At 41.4% G+C, this 26,440-nt stretch overlaps 2 protein-coding genes across 3 annotated transcripts in view; one reads left to right on the top strand and one right to left on the bottom strand.

Moving 5' to 3' along the window:
- The first annotated feature begins 50 nt into the window (after nucleotides 1-50).
- Nucleotides 51-25,014, top strand: map3k21 (mitogen-activated protein kinase kinase kinase 21). Of its 2 annotated transcripts, XR_006361847.1 has the most exons (11): nucleotides 51-1,750; nucleotides 11,618-11,798; nucleotides 11,929-12,077; nucleotides 12,440-12,615; nucleotides 14,411-14,651; nucleotides 15,098-15,220; nucleotides 17,728-17,878; nucleotides 18,044-18,138; nucleotides 19,095-19,922; nucleotides 20,154-20,860; nucleotides 25,002-25,014. XR_006361847.1 is itself a non-coding variant. In XM_044045709.1 (10 exons), the coding sequence occupies exons 1-10, from the start codon at nucleotides 958-960 to the stop codon at nucleotides 20,522-20,524; spliced, it is 3,108 nt and encodes a 1,035-aa protein (XP_043901644.1). In that variant the 5' UTR covers nucleotides 51-957; the 3' UTR covers nucleotides 20,525-23,082. The 2 variants fall into 2 exon arrangements, 1 of the variants encoding a protein (XP_043901644.1); XM_044045709.1 differs by lacking the exon at nucleotides 25,002-25,014 and having other exon boundaries at nucleotides 20,154-23,082.
- The window catches only part of il22ra2 (interleukin 22 receptor, alpha 2), a 15,835-nt gene continuing 12,719 nt past the window's right edge, over nucleotides 23,325-26,440 (bottom strand). The window contains exons 4-6 of the mRNA XM_044045710.1: nucleotides 25,953-26,095; nucleotides 25,025-25,185; nucleotides 23,325-23,924 (exon numbers count right to left, since the gene is read on the bottom strand). Coding sequence (XP_043901645.1) covers nucleotides 25,036-25,185; nucleotides 25,953-26,095 — 293 coding nt within the window. The 3' untranslated portion in view covers nucleotides 23,325-23,924; nucleotides 25,025-25,035. The remainder of the gene's footprint in view (nucleotides 23,925-25,024; nucleotides 25,186-25,952; nucleotides 26,096-26,440) is intronic.

Below are 26,440 nucleotides of genomic sequence, written 5' to 3'. Positions count from 1 at the left end.
TCACTGAAAGCACCAATCAGAGGCCACCACAGGCAACTCCAAGAGCAGCGGGGGAGTCCCGCAGAACAGCCACTGCTGCCGCTGGCTCCTACTCCGGTTGGCGACTGTGAGGTTGTTTTGATTGAGGTGGACGGATTTTTTTTTTCTTCGCGTTATTAGTCTCGCATTGTGGCGTTCAAAGATGTTTCTAACACTTTTCTAAGCACGCAGCCCTGGCCTCTTCCACAGTTCAGCGATGGAGAAAAAAACTTGGGAATAACCGAAGTTAAAGCTGAGAGGAGCAACTTTTTCTGACTGCCGTAGTAGTCAGCGGGCTGACCCGTGCTAAGCTAACCAACTAGCCAAACCATCGGGTGATTTTTGTCACGTTTATAAACGAAAAACTGAACTTCATATTCCGATACTCGTTGCTTAGATGAGATTTACTGTGAGCAGAGAGGCCTGGCCTTCAGAAGCTCACTTTTTTAGGTCAGAATGGTGCAGGTGCACCTCCTGTGGCACCTGCGAAAACAGCTCCATCTATAGAAAGCCAACTTTTTTTCGTGTTAGCTTCAAGCAGTAAAATAATGTGAATAACCTTATATAATATATCGTCGCTGATATATAAGACTTCGGTTGAAGAGTACCAGTGTTATGTTGCTTTTAGGCGTCAGTGGCGACATAAGCTAAAAAGTATTTCGGCTAACTTAAGCTAGCACCCGTTAGCTAGTCTCTGACTCTCGTACATGTACCGGAGTGGCGACGTGGATACAAGTCTGTTGACGCTCTCTCCCACGGGACTTGGGACACGGCGTGACACTGCCGTGGGCTACGCTCGGGATTCCCCTGTGTTCTCATCAGTCAGTCGCTACAGAAATGACAGCATGTGGATTTCAGAAAGTTGCCTCTTAACGTTTTAAAGTTTTCATTTTGTTCCAAAAGCTCAGCACCCTATGGTGCCGCTACGGCCACCGAGAAATGGATGTCTCGCAGGCCGCTTTCCCAAACGGTGAAGGGCGGCCGGGCGGCGGTGACACCGGGGAGCATGCATGGACAGATTCACCCACAGTTCGTGCGTGGGCTCATTCTGCCCCACTCTGCCCGACTCGCTCCCTGTGGACAGCCGCGTACGACTACGAGGCAAGCGGCGAGGATGAGCTCAGTCTGCGGCGAGGGGACGTGGTGGAGGTCCTGTCCAAGGACGCAGCGATTTCTGGGGACGAGGGATGGTGGACGGGTAAAATCAATCACCGGGTGGGCATTTTCCCATCTAACTATGTCACCTATCAGCCCGCTATTTACCGTCTCCCAGCGAGTCGTGGATCTGCGGGGACACCAGAGCGAGTCCCGAGCTCGCCCGTGCAGATCCCATTCTCGGAACTGGTGCTTGAGGAGATCATCGGTGTGGGCGGATTTGGTAAAGTTTACCGGGGCACATGGAAAGATCAAGAGGTTGCAGTGAAGGCTGCTCGTCAAGACCCAGACGAGGACATAACAGCCACCGCTGGCAGTGTTAAACAAGAGGCAAAACTTTTCTCCATGCTGCAGCACCCCAACATAATTAAACTGGAAGGAGTTTGTTTAGAGGAGCCCAACCTGTGTCTGGTTATGGAGTATGCTCGAGGCGGGACATTGAACCGTGGTTTGACCGGAAGGCGCATCCCTCCACACATCCTGGTCAACTGGGCCGTGCAGATTGCACGCGGGATGCACTATCTGCACGAGGAGGCGGTGGTACCCATCATCCACCGTGACCTGAAGTCTAGCAACAGTAAGCAAAGATTGGTTTCTGTGTGAGTGTATGAAATAGATTAATATGCTCAGCCTAATTTACGGAGGAGGTCCACGGTGTGGATCAGGGGCCAACCATCCACCTGTTGCACACGTTGCATCATTTTTATTCATTTATTCATAGCGCAGTACATAACTCAATGTCATTGTACATTAATCTATAGTCTCTTCCACCCCAGGCTACAAGCTGCACAATATTTGAAAGACATATTGCAAGATATAACAATAAGTACAGTGTACTTAAGTGTTTTGCTTTGACTTAACTGTTGAAATAGACTTAGCCCATTGTTTTCCCACATTTTGCTATTAACACTGAGCCCAAATTAATTAAGCTCTCAGAGAAAGATTAGTTTTAAATGCATGAAACTTTAAACCTTACTGCAGTGTCTGTCAGTGGTTATACAAGTCTAACCAATTCACTTCTAATCTATCTGCACATCAAGCAGATGTATCAGGGTGTTGTCATATGATAGGGGAGAAATGGTGAAACAAAAATAAATAAACAAATGCACAAGAAAACTAACAGCAGACATTTATCAACCTGAGAGGCAAGTTCTTGGACAAAAAAATAAAGCACAATCTATATTTGTTGCAGCTTAAGCTGTCTTTGCAATATGTATATTATGAAAGTTGATATTGCTGCACTGATTTATTTTTGATATATTATGCAGCCCTAGTGACTCCACGTCAACCATACACTCTGATAGCGAGTGTCTTAAAGAAATAAAACACTTCTAGTGTTCGTCTTAAACAGAAGTTGCATAAAACTCAGATCCCATACATTTCACAACATCTGAGTTGGAGCGCTGCCATTTACCTAGGGTGGGTTTGAAGAGGTGTATAAGGTCTGCGGTTTCATGAAGTGGTGGGGGATGCCATCAAGAGGATGTGAAATATAGTCGGAGTTTGCTCAGCTGGGCCGCCCCCTCCTATCCCCTCCCCCTGCACTCACCCCCTCTCCTTTAACACACACTCACACACACCTTCCCAGCCCCCTCTCCACCCCAAAATGAAATACTGTTCAAATAAAGTCAGTGATTTACCATACACATAACCAAACACACTTGTTCCACACTGTTAGATCAAACAGAGCTAATATCAGAGGTCAAAGGTTGAAAAAGAAATCAGACAAATCACCTATAAAGGTATAATAATTGATGAAAACATGCACTAATTGGTTTTCAGTTGTGCATAAGCAGTTCTTTCAACAGCGGATATCTGCAGTTGTTCGTGGTTTGAGAAGTGAATGATATATATATTTTAATTTAACCAGTATTGTTCTGGTGACTTGGTGGGATCATGTGGTTGAACAGTCAACTAGTCCCTCCACTGACTAGTAATTGACTACAGGCCATTAAACTGTTGAATCCTCTGCCTAAATAATGAATGGACAAGATTCTTTGAGAACGAGTCATATATGAAACACAGGCAAACCCTTTCCACCTAGGTGTGTTTTATATTGGTAACATGACTCTTAACACTGTTTCTCCCTTTGTGACCAGAGAGTCTTATCAACCTGGGGCCATGTGCTGAGCAGCTCGAGCATATGGCTGTCTGTTTGTCTGCAGCTGTGAGAGTCAGTGAATGAATGTTTACCAGATTAAGACACTTAAATTATATTTCAAATCAAATACATATATGCCCAGTGATCATAATTTTATATACTTACTACCATGCATGATTTTATCTTCAGGGACATAACTTTAGTGTTGATTTAGTATAACACCGCCAAGTCACGTTCTTGTACTACTGCTAAATTTGAAAATAGTTGTAATACATTATGGTAGATTAATTGCAGTGCAAAAATGTTTGCACTAGTCTAAAATGTGCGTGGTGCACTATGATGAAGAAGAGTCCTACCCTAAAAGTAGTATTATTTAAGATGGAGATTCATTATAATTAACAAGCAGATGGAGAGAAAGGATTTAACTGCTGTTTAGTCTGAGCTTATCGGATGTTTGTTGATCATACACAAACAAACTCCCCCGAACAGATGCAGTGCTGCTAAAACAAGTGGAAGTGTTTGTCCTGCCACTTCACTGTGACTAAGAGACACTATATGCTTTAAATACAGAGTAATTCATTTTAAATTGCACTTTGGAGAGACCTTTTACAATGTTCATCAATTAAATCCTTCTCATCAACAGAAATAATGTTTTTATTTTGAAGATATTTTTTCATTGCTCTCAATCCCTCTGCTAAGATATGAGACCAAAGAATTTCTGAATTCTTCTGGTTTTTAATAGTAGTGATAGTTGTTGAAGTTAGTTCCTCGTCTTGGGGTCAGAAGTCTGAACATCTGTCGTCAATATATGGTCTTGAAAGAAGGGGTTGAAAGAAGTTGTGTGCATTTGCTTTTAGCCAGTGCAGCAAGTTCACAAAAGACTCCTCTAGACACAAACAGCACCCTGTGGTGTGTTAGGTTGTTTTCCCAATAAAAAAAACCTAGAATAATGCAGAAGTTTTTGCATCTGCTAGTTTGAGCTTGTTGTCTGTCTGTCTTGGCATGCGTAAAGTGGTCAGTTTGAATGTAAAAAAGGAGTAAAATTATCTACACACAGGGTAAACAGAGCATAGATACATTGCAGTAAGTGTTGTTGTTAGATGTAATGAGTGCAGTCTGTTGGTGGGTCTATCGTTTTTTTGTATTTCTGTGATATAATATCAGATTGTTTCACTCAAGTGTTTTTCTTTCAGTATTAACCAGAACATAGTCAGGTACTTATGCTATTAAAGAGGCAGAAAAAAACTGCCTCAACTCATCACCTTCACTCAGCTACTCAGCCTGTCTGTCATTTATCAACTTTCAGTGAACACATGCTCCACGCAGACAAACATACAGCTATTTGATCAATGATTAGCCTGTAAAGTAATATGTTGGAAGTCAGCAAGATTTGTTCTTTCCCTTTTGTGTTTTTCAACCTAATCTGTAAAATCCCAGCCTGTAGGGAGGAATGTTGCTAATGAGGGATAAAAGCTTAACATACGTTTGCACAATGGACTGGTCAAGCAGTGGTTGCTAGGCTACTGTGGCCAGAAGAATGGCTAGGACTCAGAGGGTCTCAAAGCCCTCGTTTTGTTTTGTTCCGTTCATATTTAATCTCCCAGAGAGCAGTGGTACTCTTTTATTGCCACAAACTGAGGGTTTTTTCTTCCTACTTCGTTATTTTTCTCCTTACTTACTTTCCTTCACTTGTCCCTTTCTACTCTAGGAGGGGACAAGTGACCTCAACACTGCTTATTTTGATGACTACTTTTATGTCAACATAATTTCTAAACTTTTAAAGGACCATTTTGGAGTTAAAATTACTTTGTAATTGTATTTTTAATTGACAAACTCCCTGAGCAAGTATAGTATGTGACTGAGTCACAGATTGAGCTTGATTGTCTAAGACTATGCTAATATTATTGTATTATTTTCTTCAAAAACCTGTTTTCAAAAAAAACAACCTGTTTTGATCAAATTAAATATTTGCAGTGTACATTCTGAGACCACATTCTGATTTACTTGAATGTGGATTTCTAAACTATATTCATGTCAGACAAAAAGACATGGAGTTTTGATTCATGTGTACAACACGCTTAAAGAAATATAAAATATTTTAAATAATTATTGTAGTAAACACATATGGCTGTCTAAGTTATATTACATTACATTACATGTCATTTAGCAGATATTTTTTTCCAAAACGACTTACATCACGCTCTTCTTGAATTATAAATTTCACTTGGATAAGTTATAAATGTATTTGTTGCTTCTTCTTTTTTTTGTCACAGTCTGGCTCATTCCATAACTTTTTATCTGTCTTTACAATGTTGATTTTCTCTTCAGGATAAATTTAAATCTTCATGAAGATAAGAATAATAAACCACACTGAAACCTGGCCCTGAGCCAGCATTCATAACCCACTTTAACTTTGGAGTTTCACTTCTCTGTGGACGAGATTGTATGCCAGGAATGTGTGCTTGAACACCGTTGAAACTGAGAGACTTCTGTTTGAAGGATGTGCAACAGCATTCTATAATCAGTCTTTAGCTGTTACTAGACTTCTGTGTACACTACACATACAGTCCCTGTGTAGACCTCCTCCTTAATTTCCCCATACACTCATCATTCTCCTGAGTGCTGCGATAGCACACCAACCAGGTTCCAATCATAATTAAAAAAATAATAAGTCCAGGAAATTCAAAGTTCACATTGACAGCCATCACAATAATGAATTACACTATTATAAGTAGCTGCACTATTATAAGTAGCTGCAGCAACCATGGAAAATGTTGCTGTTATAAATTACACTGTTATTTTCTTACCTTCATTTGTAGTACACCATTCAAATGCTACTTTAAATTAAATTGCAAGTAGTATGATGAATCATAGTCTTGTCAATCCTGTGCCAGAAATTGCAACAGTACCATTTAGATAAGTCAAATGATCGAATAAACAATTGTCAGTGAGCTAGCTGGCGATTCCTGTAAATGCCCAGCCTTTCAAAAAAGTCCTTCTTATCCTTTCTAATTCAGTTATGGCTTGAGCACCTTTGCATTTTTGCGCAGCACAAAATAAGACATCAGAAAACATTACCTTAACTTTGAGAAACTGCAATGGACATTATTAACTTGCAGTTTATAGATTAAAAGATTGACCAAGAGAGTAATGATCAAATTTATGAAGACAATTATTTGGACGTGTAGTTTCTTAATCACTGATGAAGGTGGCTCACCAAATGAATGGGACCGTTCAGACTGAAATCATAAGGCAACAAAGTAATATTGTTAAACGCATAAAAAATAAACGTGATCGTCTGTTTCAATCTTCAACTTAATGTTTATTTTCTCCCACTCTCTGCAATGGCAGGCATACAATTATGAAGCAGACCTAGTTATCCAGTTATCCATCAGCTTATGTTGTTTTGGGATTTGTGGTTGTGCTGTAGAACACTCCCCCCTTTTTAAACCTTATTTTTCATTACTAAGTCATAATGAGTTCACACAGGGAGGGGAACCAGTTTTCCCTCAGAGGATCCCTCTTTTCCTCCTGTAGTTTTCCTCTTGCCTTGCTCTACTTATAGAGTAAGTATCCTCTAAGAGGAATAGTTACCAAAGTTTTACAAGGTGTTGCAGTGCAACTTTTTTCCTGGCTTCCCACAAATACCCCTGGTGACACACAGACAGTTACTGCCTGTCTTTTCTCTGTTGAGAAAATGGGCAGAGGGGAGAGAGGAGGAGTAGAGATGCTTTCACTGTGTTTTTTATGACCTCTCCCTGACTGCACCTATTGTTGCAGGGCAGAGTGAAAAGGAAAAGGGCCCACAGCTGAGCAGAGCAGCCTTCCGAATCAGCCAATCTCCTCCATAACCCCCAAACACATTGATTGGCACTAATGCAGCAGTACTAGATGAACACATTTAGCTTTGGTTATCTTTCAGTTACTCTAGTTATGGGTTTATTTTGTGGACAGACCAGGACCAAGTGGCCTGGAGAGACATGACCATGATAGATGGATTTAGCTAGTCATTCGCCCTGATCCTTTTCTCATCATCCAGAATGCCTGGGGCACTCTCAATTCAACCAGAGAGACAGACTATTGTTGGGAATGTTTAGCACCCTTGTTTCTGTTAACTACAGGAAGACCCACTTGCTTTCATACTTGTGAGCACAGTTATGAAAATATTGCCATGTCAAGTTTAAAGGCTGCACGCAAACATTTTTCGTTATGTTATAAATAAAAAATGCCTTGTCTGGAATGTGCTGAAAATAATGATGGACTAACATTTTCAGGGTTCTCTGTATTGTTTTAGTTTATGGTTGTTTTTTTTTCAAAGTTATAATACATTGTTATCATTAAAACTATGCAAATGTGTTACTCAGGGAAGTTTTAAGGTACAATACAATGGGTATGAATGTTTCCAGATAGATTTTAATTTAGTGAAGGTTCCTTAGTACAAAGATGTAAATTGTGTCCATTAAAACAGTCTATAAACTATTAAGTGTATTTTTGTAGCAAATATAATGCGGGATGTTGCCAAATTATTATTTTTTTTTCATTTACCTTGAGGCGGGAAGGCAATGGGAAGAAGCGTGGGACCTGCTTTGAAGGCAGCAGTTCTGCTTCTGATCTTCCCACTGTTCCACCATGAAAGATGGGTCTGCCTGGAGATCCACTGTTGGAAAGGGGAATTAAATGGGGGTTGGACTGAGGGTGGGGTCTGCCTTGGGGGCATATCCATCTCTAGTTGCATTGCTCTGTTCTGTGCTTCAAAACCTTTTTCTTTCTCAAAAGAGAAAAAAGCATGAAAGTTTGCTTGAGAAAAAAAGCATGAAAAACAAAGTAGAGTCTGAGTGATAACTAACTTAGAAACAACTTTTATGTGAGAACAGATTGTGCATGTGTGTAAAAGGAAACAATGGTGAGAGTGTCTGATCCATTTAAACATTTCATTACACCAAACAGGTTTTGTAAACTATGCAGGTGGCAATTTTTGTACTCAAAACATAATGACTGAATTATACCCGGCTTACAGCTGTGTTACACAGTACACACAGTGTACTATAAACCATTTATTTATACTTAAGCACAAGCACTGGCTCACTTTCGAGTATTCTAGATCATTGTGTACTATATTGACATTGCACGACTGAATAAACAGAAGGATAAAGGCATATGGTTGCCTGTACTTAGTAATGACTCAGCTATATCAGAGATGTCAATTTTCTGTAATTTGGTATAACCTGGGGCTAATTTATTGGCATGCAATAGTGTGACTGTGCACTTCTTACAATTTAATGACATTGCCTGCCTGGATGAAAATCACAAGATACACAAGCAATAATTAGGTTACCATTACTTCACCTTTCTCTGTAAAGCATCTTACCCAAACCATAACCAGAGTTTATGCACAAGGCTTTACTTTTACTGACTTTTCATTTCATTTGAACACAGGCACAGTAATTATCTTTACAGCTCAAGGTGGGGTTTGGGATGGAGTTTAACTTTTAGGAAGACCCTCAATGGGTCATTTAAATTAAGATTAAACAAATATTAATTTAAACAGGCAGCTTTTCCCTGAAGGTTGTGGCTTTGACATTTACTTATAGTTTGTGGGGAAGAGTTTGTCTAAAATTGTTTGTCCAGCACTGTGTACTTTGATAGATTAGGACAATCTTTATTGGTAAATTCATTGATTAGTCAACATAAAATGACCAGTTGCTCAGCAGTAGCTATGTAGTGTAACTCTGGTAATATCGTGGCTGCTGATAGACTGCCAGACAAAATGGCTGGCTGGGGTTTTTACGGATATTTTAGTGTAACGTCAGCATGGAGTCATGTAGACGGGAGCTCTGTCTTTTATCAGAAATTTCTAGAGGGCAGACACAGTAGTGTCATGGAGCTACAAAGAAAATATTTGGCACGACATTCTATAGGCCAATCCACATAGACGGTTTATCCTAAAACCACTGTTCTTCTAGGTTGTGTAACTAAGCCATAAGTCATTATAAACATACACAGCCTGCTGGGAGGAATCTATGGAATCACTGAGAGAGGACTTGACAACAGGAAGTCAGAGTATATCATTGGTCTAGTGAAACCAGTTTGTAATGGTATTCCTATTGTTGCAGTGTGGGTAGAGGATCCCCTCTGTGCCCTGGGCTAGTAATGGCACCAATACGCTTGTTATCAGTAGAGACCCATACGAGACTCATGCCTGCTGAAAATCATTTCATGGGTCTTTTAAAATGTTTTTCAAATACAAATTAAACATCACCACAAAATGTTCCACACTAGTTTGTTTCCCATGTTACCTTGATGTCCATGTATCCTCTGTGAACTTGGTACAACAGATACTTTCCTGTTGTGTCCTTATGCCATTATGTTTGCGCTGCAGTAGACGTTGACTGTTTATTTTAAGATCATGAAAACAAAAAAATATTTTTAGGATATGGTATAAAAAGGTTAACATATGTGGTACATAATTTGGATGCAGAAACTAGCTATTTTGTATCTATAATTAAAAAACTATAAATTAACCTGTGAATTCCAGCAGCACAATTTAATGAACCAGTACAGTTAAATGTCCATTAGTCTTTACAATCACGCTTAAGCCCAGTCGGCCGTTATGCAGTAGTTGACCATCTTTAGCCCTCATTTCTTCTTGGGGCAGTGTTGACGGGGTGGATTTACAGCCGATAACCAAAACATGCTCTTATTTTCATTAGGCGACCCTTAGCCTTGATTACGACATGTGGTCACGGTGGATCACTATGTTTAGCTATGCAGATACATTGCAGATACATTGTATCTAAATGACTGTAATTGAAAATTCTAGAAAATGTCTACAGATACAAGCTGTCAGGTTGTCTTTTAGGTCAGCTCTCTGGGAGCAAGTCCAAGGTCAGTTGGACATGCAGTACATCGCTGTCTTTCAAGTAATACTTTCAATAGTGGATCTATAGAAAGCCGTTAACAAACAATAACGTTACTGTTGAAGAAACACTTGTTATATATTCAGCACTTTGTGTCATTATCATGACATCCTTTTTCCCCCATGGGATTATTATAAGGGTGTTTATTACATACAATTACACACATTTAAATCCCAGCAGATTGCCATGAAAACCTTTGCCAGCTTATGGGAACTCACTACCTCTGCAGGACTGAGAATTTACGCAACTGACGGGCCATGTTCGAACTGACCTGCATTGGAAGCACTCCGTGTAAATAATGAAATGGGACAGTTTGTAATGTGAGGAGTTCTTGGCAGAGGCAAAAGCAAATGTTGAAAATAATACGGAGAGCATGAAAGGATCAAAGTGTCTTGTTTTGGTTTTTGATACACCACTTAATGGAAAAGGTCACTGCTTTTTCAGAGAAAAAAAAACAAAACAGGAATATTCAGCAGTTTGTATGTCAGCACACAGGCAGTCTATCCAAAAGGAAACACTGGACCCTTCTCATTGTCCTGTAGCTGACTGTTGTAATGATACACATAAAGCAAGTCATGTTTTGTGTAATCCTGGTTTTGTGGTGTGTTTTTTTTTTTTATTCAACTTTCACTTAAAGGTCCAGGGTGTAAGAAATAGAGACATGTGCGTCTCTTTCCCGAGCACCTCGGGGAACTGCGGTGGCCTCCATAAGGGAGGGAAAGTACATATAAAAGGATAATTCTAGGATTACAAAAACCAAAGGATTTTTTATTTTTAAACAGTTATACACCCAATCACTAATCAGTCACAAATTGTATTCATATCAACAATCAAAAAAGATATGCACCAGTTCTAGCTTCCTTGACTCCAGTTTTGAGAGTTTGTCATGATATAGTATGTGCATGTAAGAGATTACATTATGTTTTTGTTATTTAGAGAAGACTTTGACTTCACATGAGGTGGTTGTGTCTTCACAGTGGCTCGGGCTCTCAGGACAGGTGTAGTGTTACACAGAGGTTTGGAGGGTTCTGGCTGTCTTTAATGTGTTAAACAGTTTTAGGACCTGAGGACAGATTCTTTGTTGCACTGTCAGCCCTCTGTTTCTGTAGTAATAAATTACCTACATAGTGCTGTTGGCCCTGTTGAATATCGACTATCATCTCTTCACCTGCACGGATGTCTTTTTCTCTGTCCCCCATTGTCTGTGTCTCCCCTTTCTCCTTCACTCTTCTCTCTCCTTTCACAGCTTCCCCCCCTCATATATGTTCCTTTTATACCCTTGCAGTCTTCCCACTCGTCCTTTTCACTCAATCACGTACCACTTATCATACACTTTCCTGTATGTATGTTGACTTGTCTTCCTTTTTTCCCGCTCTTCCGTGATTCCACTCTAATGTATGCCCCACGCTGTCTACTCTCGTTGCAGTTTTATTACTTGAAAAGATCGAGAATGACGACATCGGGAGGAAGACCTTGAAGATCACAGATTTCGGCCTGGCCAGGGAGTGGCACAAAACCACAAAAATGTCAGCAGCAGGCACCTACTCCTGGATGGCCCCCGAGGTCATCAAGTCGTCTCTGTTCTCAAAAGGCAGTGACGTCTGGAGGTATGACAAGTCACACACACGTCGCACGCACAGACCCGAGAGGCAAATACCTACTTTTCCCTTTGTTTAATATCCTTTCCTTTTTCCCTCACTTTCTTTTTATTTCCTCTGTTTGCGTGCCATCCACCAGCTATGGTGTCTTGCTGTGGGAACTGTTAACAGGGGAGGTGCCATATCGAGGGATAGACGGCCTGGCTGTAGCCTACGGCGTGGCAGTCAATAAGTTAACGCTACCAATCCCCTCCACCTGTCCGGAACCCTTCGCTAAGCTCATGGAAGGTAAATTACTAGAGGCCGCCCTTTTTTTATTTGACCTTTACAATATAATCAAATCTCAGGTTATTCTAAAACTATAATATCACACAAACCTCTGAGTCACATAATGAACAAGAAATCTTACTCCAAGGAAGTAATAGTAGATGTTGTTACAAAAATAATAATAATAATAATACAGTGTAATAAGAACCACTTTGAAAATGATCTGAGACTATTTTAGATCAATATTTCAGAGTATTTGACTATGTCATATTGTTTCTACATGTGCACAGTGCTCGTCTTATATGTCCATAATATGATTTAATCTCAAAAATACTATACATCTATGTGTGTGTAAATGTATGCATTGCAACGTATGTGTCCAGAGTGTTGGGATCAGGACCCACACGTGCGTCCCTCCTTCTCCTGCATCCTGGATCAGCTATCGGCCATCGAGGAGGCTGTGATGGCCACCATGCCCCAGGACTCCTTTCACAGCATGCAGGATGACTGGCGTGTGGAGATTCAGGAGATGTTTGACGAGCTCAGGACCAAAGAGAAGGTAGAGCAGCTTGTCGACACTTGGATTTCCTCCTTTATCACCTATTTTTCACTGTGGTTATCGTGTATTTGAAATACGTTCTGATTGTCCTATATTTAATGCCACTACATAAATGTTATATCTTTAAGTTCTCATTCTTGCATTACAGTATCGTTGTTAATATTGTGGTGGTGTCTCATGTGGTAATGCTCCATCTTGTTTTAAATCAGTAAATACGGAACCGAGGCTTGACATAAAAGTTGGATATTTCACAAAATAATGAGTAAATAACAGTAGTAGTTGTAATTACGTGGTCTGGTTTTTTTGTTGTTGTTGTTTTTTTTTATATAAATATTCAGTCTCTGCGTCCCGCCTTCTCCTTCCTGCTTTTAATTGGTTACTTTCAGCAGAGGGGCTAATCGCACATTTAACAGAGAGTAGTTAATGCCGATGTGCTTTGGTGTACTTCCCCCTTGTTAAGACCTTAATCTGCTTCCTGTACAATTCTCTTGTCGCCGGCTTTCAGAGGGGGGTTAATTAGCGCTTGGAGAAATGGCAGGATCAGCACACAGACCTGGGTCAACAAGTGGTGAATTGATTGACATGGGTAGTGAAAACCCTACAGGTGGTGGTGGTGTTTATTTTGTTTTGTCTGGTTGTGAGTAGCAAGTAAATCTTAATGAAGTGTTCTGTTGATGTAGGTTATGGACCAAGGAAGACATTAGAAAAGTGCTTTCTCTAGTTATTATTTTGTATTATAGTTGTAAATGTTCTGTTTTCTTTCTTTGAGCATGCACTGTTGTGTCACATAACTCACAATCATTCAGATAACTCACTCCTATTATAAATTAGAGGAGAAAAAAAGAAGTTCCCATTGCAGATTACATGTAGAATTAGGGCAGCACATCAGCAGATTTCCTGTTAACATCCCACAGTAATCTCGGTCTAGGTGGGTGGCTGAGGGGGCTTGACTGTAAAGCTGCTTTATGGAAGTCATCCAGTAAGGATTATTATTACTCAGCTAAGAGCAATTAAAGGGAAAATAGAGGGAATAAAAGAGTAAGCCATGGGAGGAGACACAACTGTTTAACGATGAAACACTGCTTCTTTTTTCTCTTTGCATTCCTTTTAGGGCTGAACAATTTTGAATAAATATCTCATCGTGATTATTTTGACGTGAATTGCGATTGCGATATGATTCACGATATCAGAGGGAATGGTCATTTTTACATCATTATTCTAAACATATTTAAAATGAATATTGTGTGATATTTGTGCATATCTGTGGGAAACAAAGATGTTCTCTTCAGTCTGCAGAATAAGATGTGTATGGGGCAAGAATATAATTAATCTAAAATGATATTTTGACACACATTTGGCCTTTAACAAATATTGCACCTACTGAGGTTTGAAAATTGCAGTAGATCATATTATGATTTCGATAAAATTCCGTTTTATTGTTCGGCCCTAATTCCTATTCTTTCTTCTTATTCTGACACCTTAATTACCCACAATGCAACTCAGAAAATGAGGAGGAATTACTTCATACAACCTTTCTAACCTTTGCAAAATACTTAAGACGTGTACATAATTAATTTGTCACATAAGAAAATGCTTTTTAATGCCGTTAGTGTTAGTCTCTCTGTGTTTTTAAAGATAACTTAACAAAGTCTAACAAAGTGTATGCCAAATATTCTTGTGGCAAAACAATGAACAAAAGAGACCCTGCCTGGTCTTGTCACTCAGGAGATTATAACAAAAATCTGCCTAATAAATGAATATATACACAACTGATCTTCATACCTGGTTCCTCCAGGAGCTACGTTCGAGGGAGGAGGAGCTGACGCGCGCCGCCCTCCAGCAGAAGTCTCAGGAGGAGCTACTGAAGCGTCGGGAGCAGCAGCTGGCAGAGAGGGAGATCAACGTGCTGGAAAGAGAGCTCAACATCCTCATTTTCCAACTCAACAAAGACAAGCCCAACGTGAAGAAGAGGAAGGGCAAATTCAAACGCTCCCGCCTCAAACTCAAGGATGGAAACCGCATCAGCCTTCCCTCAGGTGAACACGCAACAAACACGTTGAACTCATGTCTGATTGTGGCATTTGTTGATATGAAAACTTCAAATGAGTTTAACTTGTAGCTGAACCACGTCACACTCCATAGTGAATGGAGTGTTAATATCTGCTCCACAAGGTGTCGATATGCCGCCATTTCAGCTTGGTAGTATTAGGAATTTTCCGTCAATCGCCATTCAGACTTTCACAGTGTTCATTTCTTTGAGCTGGTAGAGTAACTCTGTCTTCTCTTCGGCCTGAACTTCGTCATGTTTTTCTCGCTATTGTTTCTTCTGTGTACAACAGTGGATTCATCTTGTACGAGTACAATAATCACTTTATCTAGTCTGTGCTATTAATTTAATAGTCCACTGTGCCTTCTTTTGAAGCACTGAGAGTTTTAATTACAACTGTTGCTCCTGTCGGTACTTCCATGTTGCATCATGCAGACTTCCAGCATAAGATCACCGTGCAGGCATCGCCGTCTATGGACAAGAGGCGGAGTCTTCACAGCACCAGCTCCTCTCCACCCAGCAGCCCCACACTCATCCCCCGCCTAAGAGCCATTCAGCGTAAGATTTTTCCTCCCCCATAATTCATTTTTCCTCAGCAAAATGTCTCATCGTCTCCTCTCCCACCTCGTTGTCAGTGTTCTTGGCCTTGTGTTTTATGAATAAAACGATTCCAAAGAAATCAAATCAGCTCATGGTTAACCCACACAGAAAACCTATGGGAGCCGTGAGCATGGGCAAAGTGTTCAACGTGATGAGAGCTGTGTGAACAAAAGCTCCAGAGCCACAAGTAGACAGCCAGTTGTTTGAACAGAATGTTGTTAGTCACACACCAACGCCCCTGCAATAACTGGAACAAATTCCCCCTGGGCATTTATGGTAGACGGTGACATTCAGGCAGAGGGCACAGATAGTTGCTCAGAATCACTTTTTTATTTGTGACACTTGATGATTGATATGGCACAAGATATTTTACAGAGGTTTTTTTTAAAAAAAAAAGACTTAATATTCCTTTAAAGGGATTAACAAAAATCTATGTGGTTGGTAAATTTAAGCATTTAGAAGTTAGGTTTCAAATCATCTGCTCTTAGCTGTCGGGGGAGTGTCCACAGGAGGCGCTGCAGCAGAGGAGATCATCACATGATGAGAGCAGACAAGGCGAACATAACGGACCAAAGAAACATGATATACATTAAATATCCACTGACAAACTTTGAGAGAAAGGGAACCATTTACATATTTCCTTAATCTCTGATGACAAATCATGGTCATCTTAAGTCTTAATATAATACATTGCCTTCAAAATGTTGTGGTTCCTGTTTGAAATAGAGAAAACTCTATATAGTATAAAACTACTAAATGTTGCGTTTTGGGCAAGGAATTGTCATATTGCTCATGTTGTTCAGGGGTAACCTGTATGTTTCCTTCCCCAGTGACGTCCCATATGCAGAGGGACAGTTTATATGTTTACCAACAGGATGTTGATCTGACCAGCGAGCTCACAGCCGTCTCTGAGCTCAGAAGGAAAGGCAAGCGATTGTTAGCCAGATGCAGCAGCGTGGGTGTGGACGCTTTAACGGCAACGATTGCTGAGTGTGGTGTTGGCTAACTGTAACAGTCGAAAGGGGTTGTAGCTTAAGTGGGGAAGACTGTACTTGCTCCGTGGGTTTTTCCTGACGTGAGGATTAAAACAAGGTCTCGTTGTTTTCTGTTGGTTAAAATGTGTCTCACAGGTTTTCTGTCTAACTTGAAAATCATACAAGAGGAGCCCATCGTGGCGGGTTTTGATCCTAGTTTGTTGCTCTCACATGTTTGGTGGATCCCGTTTTCTACTTAATCACATTTCCACTAACCCACATACGTCTAAGAAGCTTTTGTAACAACAGCTTTTTTTAAGTGTCTAATCTTTTGATTTTTCGTGTGCTAAAATAAAAGAACATTGATCTTACACACACTGTACATGGTGACAGTGGTTCTGTGCCTGGGTTACCAATAGAGAATCTACCTAACTTGCAAACCCAGACACTTGGAGAAGAAAAATACCATGAGCATCATGCTTTACGTTAACATTTGCATGGAGAGGGGCGGACGAATCACCCGTCACTCAAGTGAACAGAACCATAACTTTGTGCTTTTTAATTTACGATAAAAAAGTGGATGAGAAACACTGTAGTATGAAAAGGTTAAATTAGCCCTGTTCAGACTAGGGTTGGGTCACACTCATGTTTGAATCGATAACGGTGTCATAACTAGCGCCTTCACTTTGGTACAGATGCGGTACAGTGGTTTCCAAACTTCTCAAACTCTTGTTTTATTTTCACGTGTGAATGGACTTGCTCTTATCTGTAATCAGGGAAACGAGCAGTGACCATGCATGAAAGTCAGTGCAGCTTATATGAACCGCAGCAGGCTCCGGGTTCTGATCAGATACAAAAACAGGAACCCTGTCAGGGGCCTGTTTTGTTCTCTCAGGCCTGAGCTTTGCTGTAGTTCACAGTTCAGAGGCGGAACAGTTCGTGTTTCTCTGTGGCACTACTTTCTCTCTCTCTCTCCTGAGATTCGGCACAGATTGATTTGACGACCAGTGAGTCTATACCATAAAATACCTGCGTTTGATACCCAACCCTAGTTCAGAACTGGCGTTAACATCTGTCTAATGGATTGCTCTAAATACATAATAGTAAATATGAATGCAGGACGGATGCAGTGAGGACATATTTAAGATTGGATCGCTTATTACCCACATGCGGCCACATTCATCAAGTGTGATTTCTATTGCTCAACTGTGGTCCTCTGAAGCTGGGTTTCTCGATCCTGGTCCTCGGGTTGGAGGACAAGCAGGGCAGTGGGTCCAAGGACTTGAGAAACACTGCTCTTAAGTCGCTCTGAATGAAATGAATTGAAATGATTGAGCATTGTTTTAATGAAGTCTTTTTTACAACAGAAAACATAACAAAACTAATATCTCACTATTCTGGGGGAATGTTAACACATGTGTTAAGACCTTTAGATTCTCCTGAGCAGTAGTATGAGTCTGTAATAACGTGTCTGGTCTCCTGTGTTAACAGTTACTCAAGATGAGAGTAACCGTACGTGGGGCCGCAGCGCCCTCTTCAGGCCAGAGGAGTTTGACGACGTGAAAAGGGGAATCAAGAAGAAAGGGAGAACCTGGGGCCCCAGCTCAATACAGAGCAAAGAAAGACCTGCTGCTGCTGAGAGGTAGAGTCCGTACGCACTGACACACACACAAAGAGGTGAACTCTGTGGGGAAATACAGGTCGATAACGCTGGGTGGTGTATTTAAACAATCATTTCATTCATGAAAACATAGTCTTTTGAGGGACTGTCTATTCATGTCATGTTTTTTTTGTCCGATGTCCTCAGGGTGCGTCCTCTGTCAGACGGCAGCAACCCCTGGTCCACCAGCCTGGTGAAGTCTCAGAAGTCTGTCCCTCTCTCTGCCCTGTTTGCCGAACAAGGTCAGCTTGTGTTTGCTCGATATTTTAGAAGTTGTTGTGTAATCGTGTTCGGCAGTTTGTGTTGACTTTCTCATGTGTGGTCTGGTTTATCCAGTGATGCTTGTAGAGCACAATGCAGCACAATGTCACCCTGAGTCCTACTGCGGATAAAACTGCATCGTCTGTCACTTTAACTCACTTTCAGTTTTGTTTTTTGGTTCTTGCTGTTTGGTTGTTATTTATTGTTTTGTTTAGACTTGGATCTTTATTACTTAGTATACATATATTACATATAGATACATGTTTATAGTCTGTACATACTAGAGTATTCAATATAGTTTCTTAATATATCTTTCCTATATATTTCTAAATATTCTTGTATGTTTACAGTGTTAGAACGACAATAGCAGAGATAATTAAAAAGTAAGGAAAATAATAGTAAACATGCATGAAAAAACAATCAAAATTCAAATGATTTAAGTCTCTCTCTCTGCGGACTGCATTTTGGTTCAGATGTCGTCTTTCACACATGTATTCATCATGGGGATAACGGTTTCAGTCCGACGTTTCCGTTGCACCATAACGTAGTGTGGTTCGAGCACCTGAACGAGCCGTTGTTTTCCACTACCGAGTACGGGCATAAATCTTTACATCTTTGCATCAAAAGTTGCGACGGCCTCTGTTATCTTTATGGCCCGCGGAGAATCGGCTGGTAATGTTAGTGATTCCCTCAGTTTCTTTTGGAAGCTAACGTTAGCGTAGTGCTTGGCAGATCTTGCAAACCACTTTGGTTGTATCCAGCTCTTTGTCCTGTGTTGTTTTAAATCCGAAAGGGTTCCAGACGTCAGACTTAAGTTGGGGCGGCTTGCTGAGCAGAGTTTGAATCGATTTTTTTACCCAGTGTGGGGCGGTTGAACATGTAACATGTAGTCACTGCACTGATTATATTTAACAGAACAATTTCAATGTGTTTGCAGCGGGGGCCGGTAAAGACGAGGCATTCGTGCAGGAAGGTCCCGACAGCAGCTCCAAACCAAAGCAGCTCAAGTTCCCCAACCAGGTTTACATTGATCTACCTCTATGGAGGGACGAGCAGCAGCCTCAGAGCCCCGGTGGGCATTGTGGGCCTGGAGAGTCTGGGGTCGGGGCAGCAGGTCAGGGGGGCCTGGCAGAGACCGCAGACGACCCCTACACCACCACCTCCACCTCGTCCACCTCCACCACCCCACAGCTCACCCCCACCAACAGCCTGAAGCGGACGTCAGCGCGCCGCAAGACTGACTCAGTGTTGTACGGCTGTGGCTCGTTGCTGGCATCGGTTTTGCTCGGCTATGACATCAGGGAGGCTCTCAAGAACTCGGCCCCCGGCGAAGATAGTGAGCCGCCGCGTGATGAGAAAGAGAAGAAGAAGAAGGAGGGCCTGTTTCAGCGCGCCACCCGCTTCCGACGCAGCACCTCACCGCCAAGCGGCCGCTCTCGCAAAGATGAGGTCTTGACGAACCACACCCCCGCGCAACCTGTTAATCTCATCTCCATGTCAGCCATTATGGAATGCAACTCCACCAAGTGTCTCCTGCAGTCCGAGGCGGACGCGTCAGTGTTGAACACTGGGAAAGTTGAGCCCGTGGCGGGCGATAATCACGCAGAACCACCCAGAGCCACTGGCCAAGCGGCATCCACAGAGGGCCAGCTTAACAGGACAGCAGCTAAAACACAGACAGTGCAAACCCAAAGCCAGCCACCTGAGCAGAGCAACCAGAACACGGGGACACGGCTGCGAAGAAAGAAATACATCAACCACAATAGTGAGTAACATGCAACAGGGAAGTGCAAGTGGATAGAGGTGCTGTTTTTAAATAATCAGCATTTTAGAGGATAGATGTAAGCCAGTAGAGGTCGACCAATATGAGTTGTTTTGAAGCAGGTAATGGCTGATAGATGATGCAGTTTGTTTGTTTTCTTTCTTCTATATGATAAAATGTAACAGCGTAAATTAGTTAAATAATAATACATCTATCCCCTCTGCCTGCCTCCAGGCAATGGCCCTCCCACTCTGGCTCCTCCAGCCTCACAGAAGAAACAGGAGAAAGAGAAGGAGGGGGCGTCAGAGAAGTCCTCCAGCGGGGAGTCCCACTCCAGACCACGGCCTGTGTCGTTCCGGGCCAAACCTCACGCCTGGGCCCTGCTGCGAGGACGCAACAAGAGCTACTCCCTGGGCCACTACTCTGGCGAGAAGGCGGCGCAGAACCTGAACATGGTGCTGACGTCGGAGGTAGGGGTGGGCTGCTCCCTGCTGGACATGGACACGGAGGGACAGAAACGAGACTGCACCGTGCCGCTCTGCCGCATTCAGAGCTCGCCGGCGCGGCAGACTGTCTTTGAGCTGGAGAAAGAGTTCCTCTCTTAGGAGCGTTGAGAAGTGATCTGCTGTTCTCGTCGTTCACCCCATACAATCCTGAGCTTTCCCAGCACATACAGGTTTATTTGTTTTGGCCTAGAACTCCTGGAGGGTATAGAACCAGGCTGCCTTTGAGGGGAAGAAAAAAAAAATAGAAAGTTCTATAACCTAGAACCCAGCTTTGTCTTAGTCCTAGAACGTAGTGATGTCATCGTTCTAGAGCGTAACAAAGTGTGAGGTTTCTCGAGCACGTCTGTGTCACAGATGATTCTAGAATGTCGTACCTTTGTCTCAGTTTGAGAACAGTCTTCCCCGTGTGTGTGTGTGTGTGTGTGTGTGTGTGTGGTTCTGAAAGCTGAGCAGAACACACCAGAGGTGGATCAGCAGTTCTCTCTTCCTCTCACCCCTCGGTGCTCGACTGTCACCCCTCACTTCTCCTCCTTCCCTCCCTTGTTCTGTCGGTGCAGCTAAACGTTGACCGCCCGCTGCAGCTTTCACAACACAATACCCTCACCTTTTTATTTATATATATATTTTTATAGGTAATTTAATATGGAAAGACTTGACCGTACGTTAGCGACCAGCAGGACATACATTCCATGTGTCAGTTTCACAGTGGTGTGATCACGCTTTTAGATTTTTTTTTTACTTTACTTGAGAATCATGCATGCATGTACCTTTAATGATGAACAAAAAAAAAAAAAACTATATTGTGTCTTGTTTTGTAAATATTTCTTTTTAGTGTTGTTTTTTGTATTTCCTGCACGCTGTCTGACGACGGTTTGTGCTTTTAGGCGACATACTGGAGCGCAGCAGGGATGAAAATGTGTTTTCCTCCTCAAACGCCCTGAAGATTCTGGGAATTTTTCCCCCACCCTGGAACGTTGGATTTTATTTCTATTGACCTTTTCGGTCATGTGTTGCTAATATTTTTTTTTTGTTTGTCTTTATAAGTGTATTTATAGAAAGTTCTTTGTAATATTTCATGTGTTTGGTACACTGCGTCAGAGGGTGAACAACACTTCTGTCAGGAAAAATCAGCCTCAGATTACTGAATTCTCAACGTAATCCCACCGAGGGCATCTGATTGGCTGGAGCTGTGATGACACAGCGTGATATCAGTTTAAGCTGTGGACAGATTACCACAGAGCCCGGGAGCGGCCTCACAGGAGGACGTTTACTTTTTATCGTCATGTGCTCGCAACTTTCTAATTCATGCAATCAAGTTTCACCGTGTCCGGTTTTTAGTTCTGTTTTTCTTTTCTGATGGATATGAATCTGCAGTTAGAAATAATTAGAAAGTGAAACAATAACAAAGCAACAAAATTGCCAAATACCAATGTTTTTTTAGGGGAAACAAAACTGGTAACTCACATGAACTCCCTGAGTCTGTTTTTTAGTTCTGTTTTTCTTTAATATGTTTTACAGTGTTTTTTATTACAGTGCTCACATTTTGTATTTGATCAAGTTTAGGAAAAGTTTGATTTCAAAGTTGCGTAAAGGCAGTGGAGACGTGTTTACCTTCATTATTACTCTGTAAACAAAAAGCCTCATGATGGTTTTTTTTAAGACCCTAAAGATTTTGACTAAGCAGAATATTTTAAGGTCCATCGGTCACTCCCGGGCTCTTTTTTCAAAAAAAAAAAACCCAGAACAAATTCACACCCGTTCTCAAACGGGTGATGACTACATTCTCCGAGCTTCTTATTGCTGTCTCACTAGTTCTTTAGAAAATGATACTCCACGTTTGAAGGACAAAAACAAGGGCTCCTTTACAGCAATATGAATTTCTAAATGGTGTAAATATAAGTGTGTTCATCACGTGGCATCGTGTGATGATGTAGAATGTGAAGTACCCCATGTTCTGTACTTTGTGACCGCTGACGTTCAAACCAGATCCAACACTGTAAAGGCCTTAATGATTATGAATAAGCAGCCTGTTAAAGCTGCAGTTTACGCGTCAAGGTATCACTGGATTATTTAGACTTTTTTTTTTTTTTAATCTTTAAGAATTAAGGGCATCTTAAAAAAAAAAACTGCACTGGTTCTGTACATTCCCCTTAAGATACTGTATTTCACTTTGAAGCTGAAGCCTGCAACTTGTCCTGTAGTTACAAACCTTTCGTCTGCTGGTGGTGATCAAAAAGGAGGCTGGACAAACCCAAACAAACATTCCACTGCTCTTGACAAAGGGCAGCAATGATATCTGTGAAAACTCTCAGCGTTATGGTGCGTTCAGGCATCTCTGGCCATGGGACTAAAGTCCACTGTTTCTCTGCCTTCAGGACCAAAACCACTAAAATGAACTTAGCTGCTAGAGAGGAGTCCTCACAAAGACGAGTGCTCCGCGTATGGAAGGTGCAGCACACAGATCAAAATCACTAGACTTCCTGTTAAATGCAACACTTCCTTCAAATTTCTGAACACTTCTGCCACACTGACTGTGTCAGATTTAGCTTTGGCTACATCCTGTTTTTTTTTTGTTTCACTACAGTATTGGCTGTTTCATGCCTGATTGATCAAGAGTATCAAGTTTTTCAACATTTTGAATAAAGTCTAAATCGATACTAATGTTGCCGTTTGGCCTTTTTCTGCGGCTAGATCTGCCGCACGTCTAGACCAATTTCACCTAAGAGGCAATGTTTATTGTTTGTCTGGATTACTCAAAATGACTAAACCTGTTTTCTTTACATTCTGTGCAGAATTAGGACATGACCCAAGGAAAAACCCAGTGGCTCAAGATAATTGTCGTTCATTTCTGTCGACTACAGAGGTTCACGTAAACCTAAAGTGAAAGAAGAAACCACTGTGGAGAGTGCGGAAAGTACCCGCAGCTTTTTATTTGTAATGTGGCACACTCAACAACAATAACAAAGTCCGAGTAGTGTTATCTCACATCTTCACAGTAATGCTGGACTCAATTAGATATAAAGCAGCTTTTTTCAATAACTGCACTAGAGGGAAAAAATGAACCGCGTAATGCAAACTACACTTGATCGTGTGAAAGAGAGAAAATCTGCAGACATAACAAGGCTTGTGTATCACTTACTGTAGCTTTACAATGACAACGTAGACGTCAAGCTATAAATATGGAGATGAATGTAGTGTCAGAAGATTATTACCTTAAATATGAGGACATATGTGTGTTTGGAAGTAAAAGTACACAAGCAGGGTTCACTCATCACTGCAGATATAAAACTCCAATAATAATAATAATAATGATAGAACAAAATAAAATGGCCAAATCTGGTGAGCAGATCTTGAGTTTCTTAATGCTTGTAAGTAATAAAATGCATCACTGTATGTCTGCAGCTGTCGAGGCAGCGATGGACTGAACTGGAAACTGATGGAAGACAAGTCCACTTATTCTGGGATGCTCCACAGCGAAGGGAAGAAAATGGAAAAGACACTAAAAAAGAGAAAGAGAGAAAGATTAATGGAGTGCACAAAGAGGTAACTGTTACATTATCACTGTCCTACACATCTGTGTGTTTTACAGGGCTAAAAATAGTGCAAAGGGTGGGGTGAGCACAGGTAATTACAGTCATTGAGGAGAAACTCTCCCGCTGTGATTTCTCCTCCAGGAGTTTCATTTTCCCTCCCTCTTTCTGTCCGACAGCCTCGGGTGATTGTTTGCGTGACATCTGATACTTGACTTCTCATTCTTCTGTTACACACGAGAGGTTTTCCTTTCACTCTCCGGCGATACTGTTCAACTCCTCACACAATCGCACTACACTCGGAACATGCCCTCGCTCATGAATAAAGCAGCTCTGTGCTACATCAGGTTTCTCTCTGATGACAAAAGCCGAACCATTAGTTAGTTAGGAGTTCAAAAAAACAAAGTGTCCTCGACACAGTCTACAATAGACTGTGATTTTGTGATTGTGGTTTTCATCTAGCCTTAAAAAGCCTGTTATATGTACTTTGGGCAAGGGCCTTCCCTATGAAGGGAACCATCTTGTGCCGCCATGTGTCTACAGCAGCCTGAATGCACAAACCAGCCAGGGCATTTAAAGCTATGCTAATATGGAAATGAAGATAAACAACTTCTGAACGTATGCCGCTTTTCCACTACGTTACAATACGTCGTTAAATACACCAGACTCCTGTGTTAAATTTTGAGATTTTAGACGTGTCCTTGCTAAAAGTTGGAGATTAACACGCGTTTTCAGGATTTTGAAGTCTTGATTGTTGTGTTGTGTGTTGGATTCTTGTGTCGGACGTCTTGCTCACGCCTCTTCCTGTGAAGAAACACTCTGACCAATCAGTGCACGGCAGTCTGACAGCGTCACGCAAAGAATCGGCTCAGCTCACTTGGAACCTCGCCAGAGCACGCACTAAAAAAAGTACCAGGTACCGTAGCCGTATTTCTCTTATGATTCAGTACATCCGTTCTATGATGACCACGTTGAGGAGGTACTAATGGAAAACAGCAAACCAGTAGTGCTAGAACTGTATAATGACCATAAGAGGTCAACAGCAGTGTGTGTGTGTGAGAGTTCATACCTGCTGTGTGGTCAGAGTGTAGTGACACACTCCTGAGTGCTACGAGTGCTACTCTTGGGTGGGAAGGAGATGGTGGTCTGGGCCTGGAGACAGTACTTTGTCTTGTGGCTCAGCTCCTGTAGAGTGAGTTTCTTGGAGCAGCAGTCCATCTCAAACACCTCCTGCAGAGGACAGTAGGAGACATTAGGAGACAGTGAGGACACACGCTCAGGAAGGGTCATGTTCTGGACATGGATGCTCTGAAGCAGTCTGTGGAGCAGACATCACAGTCTGACAGCAAACTCTCAGAGGTCTTAGAGGCTCTTTTTGCCTCAGCCCATAATTGTGGACATCATTTAAATGTATATTTGTTTAAAGTTTGTTTTTTTCTTTAGAGCGAAAGTTAAAGAAATCAATTATTTGTCATTATAAAGGTCCAGTGAGGAATAAATGTAGTTGAAATTCTTTTCATTTGTCAGAAATTGAAGATGAAATAAATACTGTATACTATAGTTTACCTTATAAGTGAACCACCACCTGAATTGTGTGAATTGTTTGTAAAATTAACCCTAAAACAAGCACTTTTTAGATAGATAGATAGATAGATAGATGGATGGATGGATGGATAGATAGATAGATAGATAGATAGATAAAAGATAAGGAAAGAGGAGACAAATGAAACAAAAGAAAAGTGTAAGAAGACATTGTTAAACATTATAGACAATCAATTGATTTCAAATTAAACTTGTCAGGACCAGTAGTCCTCATGGAGACAAAAACCTGGTCCTAATGAGGCAGAACCTCATTTCTGAGGAACTGGTGAAGTTTATGGCTAAGATTTTGGATTGTGGTTAAGGTTAGGGTTAGTCATTAACTGGTTATAGTCAAGGTTAGGGATAATGCTTTGTTTAGGCTGTACAAACGTCTGTGTGTGTGTGTGTGCGTGTACCTCCTCTCCGCTGGTGTGTATGAGGTAGATCTTGTAGAGCAGACTGTTGTGCATCTTGCGGACCAGCAGTCGAGGAGACTTCACGCGCACCACAATCCCGTGCTCGGTGACGTTCAGCCTCAAAACAGGAGAACTGATTTTTGCTGCAGAGGAGAGGAATCTTGTTTCATTCATTCATTCATAAATGATTAATTACTTACACAACAAAGTTTAAATCAAATGCAATACATATGACAAGTAAGACCGGAAGCAGATCAGGTTGTTTTTAGCTTAAATGAAGGAAGGGGAGATTTATTTGAAGCAAAGCAGAAGTGGAGAAAATCATATGACTGTTTTTTTTCTTTTTATTAAATAGGTCAGAGGTCACCTCATTGACCTCTGAGGTCACCTCATTGAGGTCACACTGATGCTTACTATGTACTGTACATGTTATCATATTTTAAAACAATCTTTGACTTTGCCTGATAGAATGATCTTTACAGCACAGT

The sequence above is a fragment of the Solea senegalensis genome, linkage group LG15, assembly GCF_019176455.1.
Source record: "Solea senegalensis isolate Sse05_10M linkage group LG15, IFAPA_SoseM_1, whole genome shotgun sequence".
Taxonomy (NCBI): domain Eukaryota; kingdom Metazoa; phylum Chordata; class Actinopteri; order Pleuronectiformes; family Soleidae; genus Solea; species Solea senegalensis.
Note: the sequence above shows the minus strand (reverse complement) of the source record. Positions and strands in the feature narration are given on the sequence as shown.

Coding starts and splice junctions, on each gene's coding strand:
- map3k21 (XM_044045709.1), top strand. CDS start 958: ATGGATGTCTCGCAGGCCGCTTTCCCAAACGGTGAAGGGCGGCCGGGC. Junction 1,751..11,617: donor TGACCTGAAGTCTAGCAACA/GTAAGCAAAGAT, acceptor CTCTCGTTGCAG/TTTTATTACTTGAAAAGATC. Junction 14,652..15,097: donor CCGCATCAGCCTTCCCTCAG/GTGAACACGCAA, acceptor TGCATCATGCAG/ACTTCCAGCATAAGATCACC.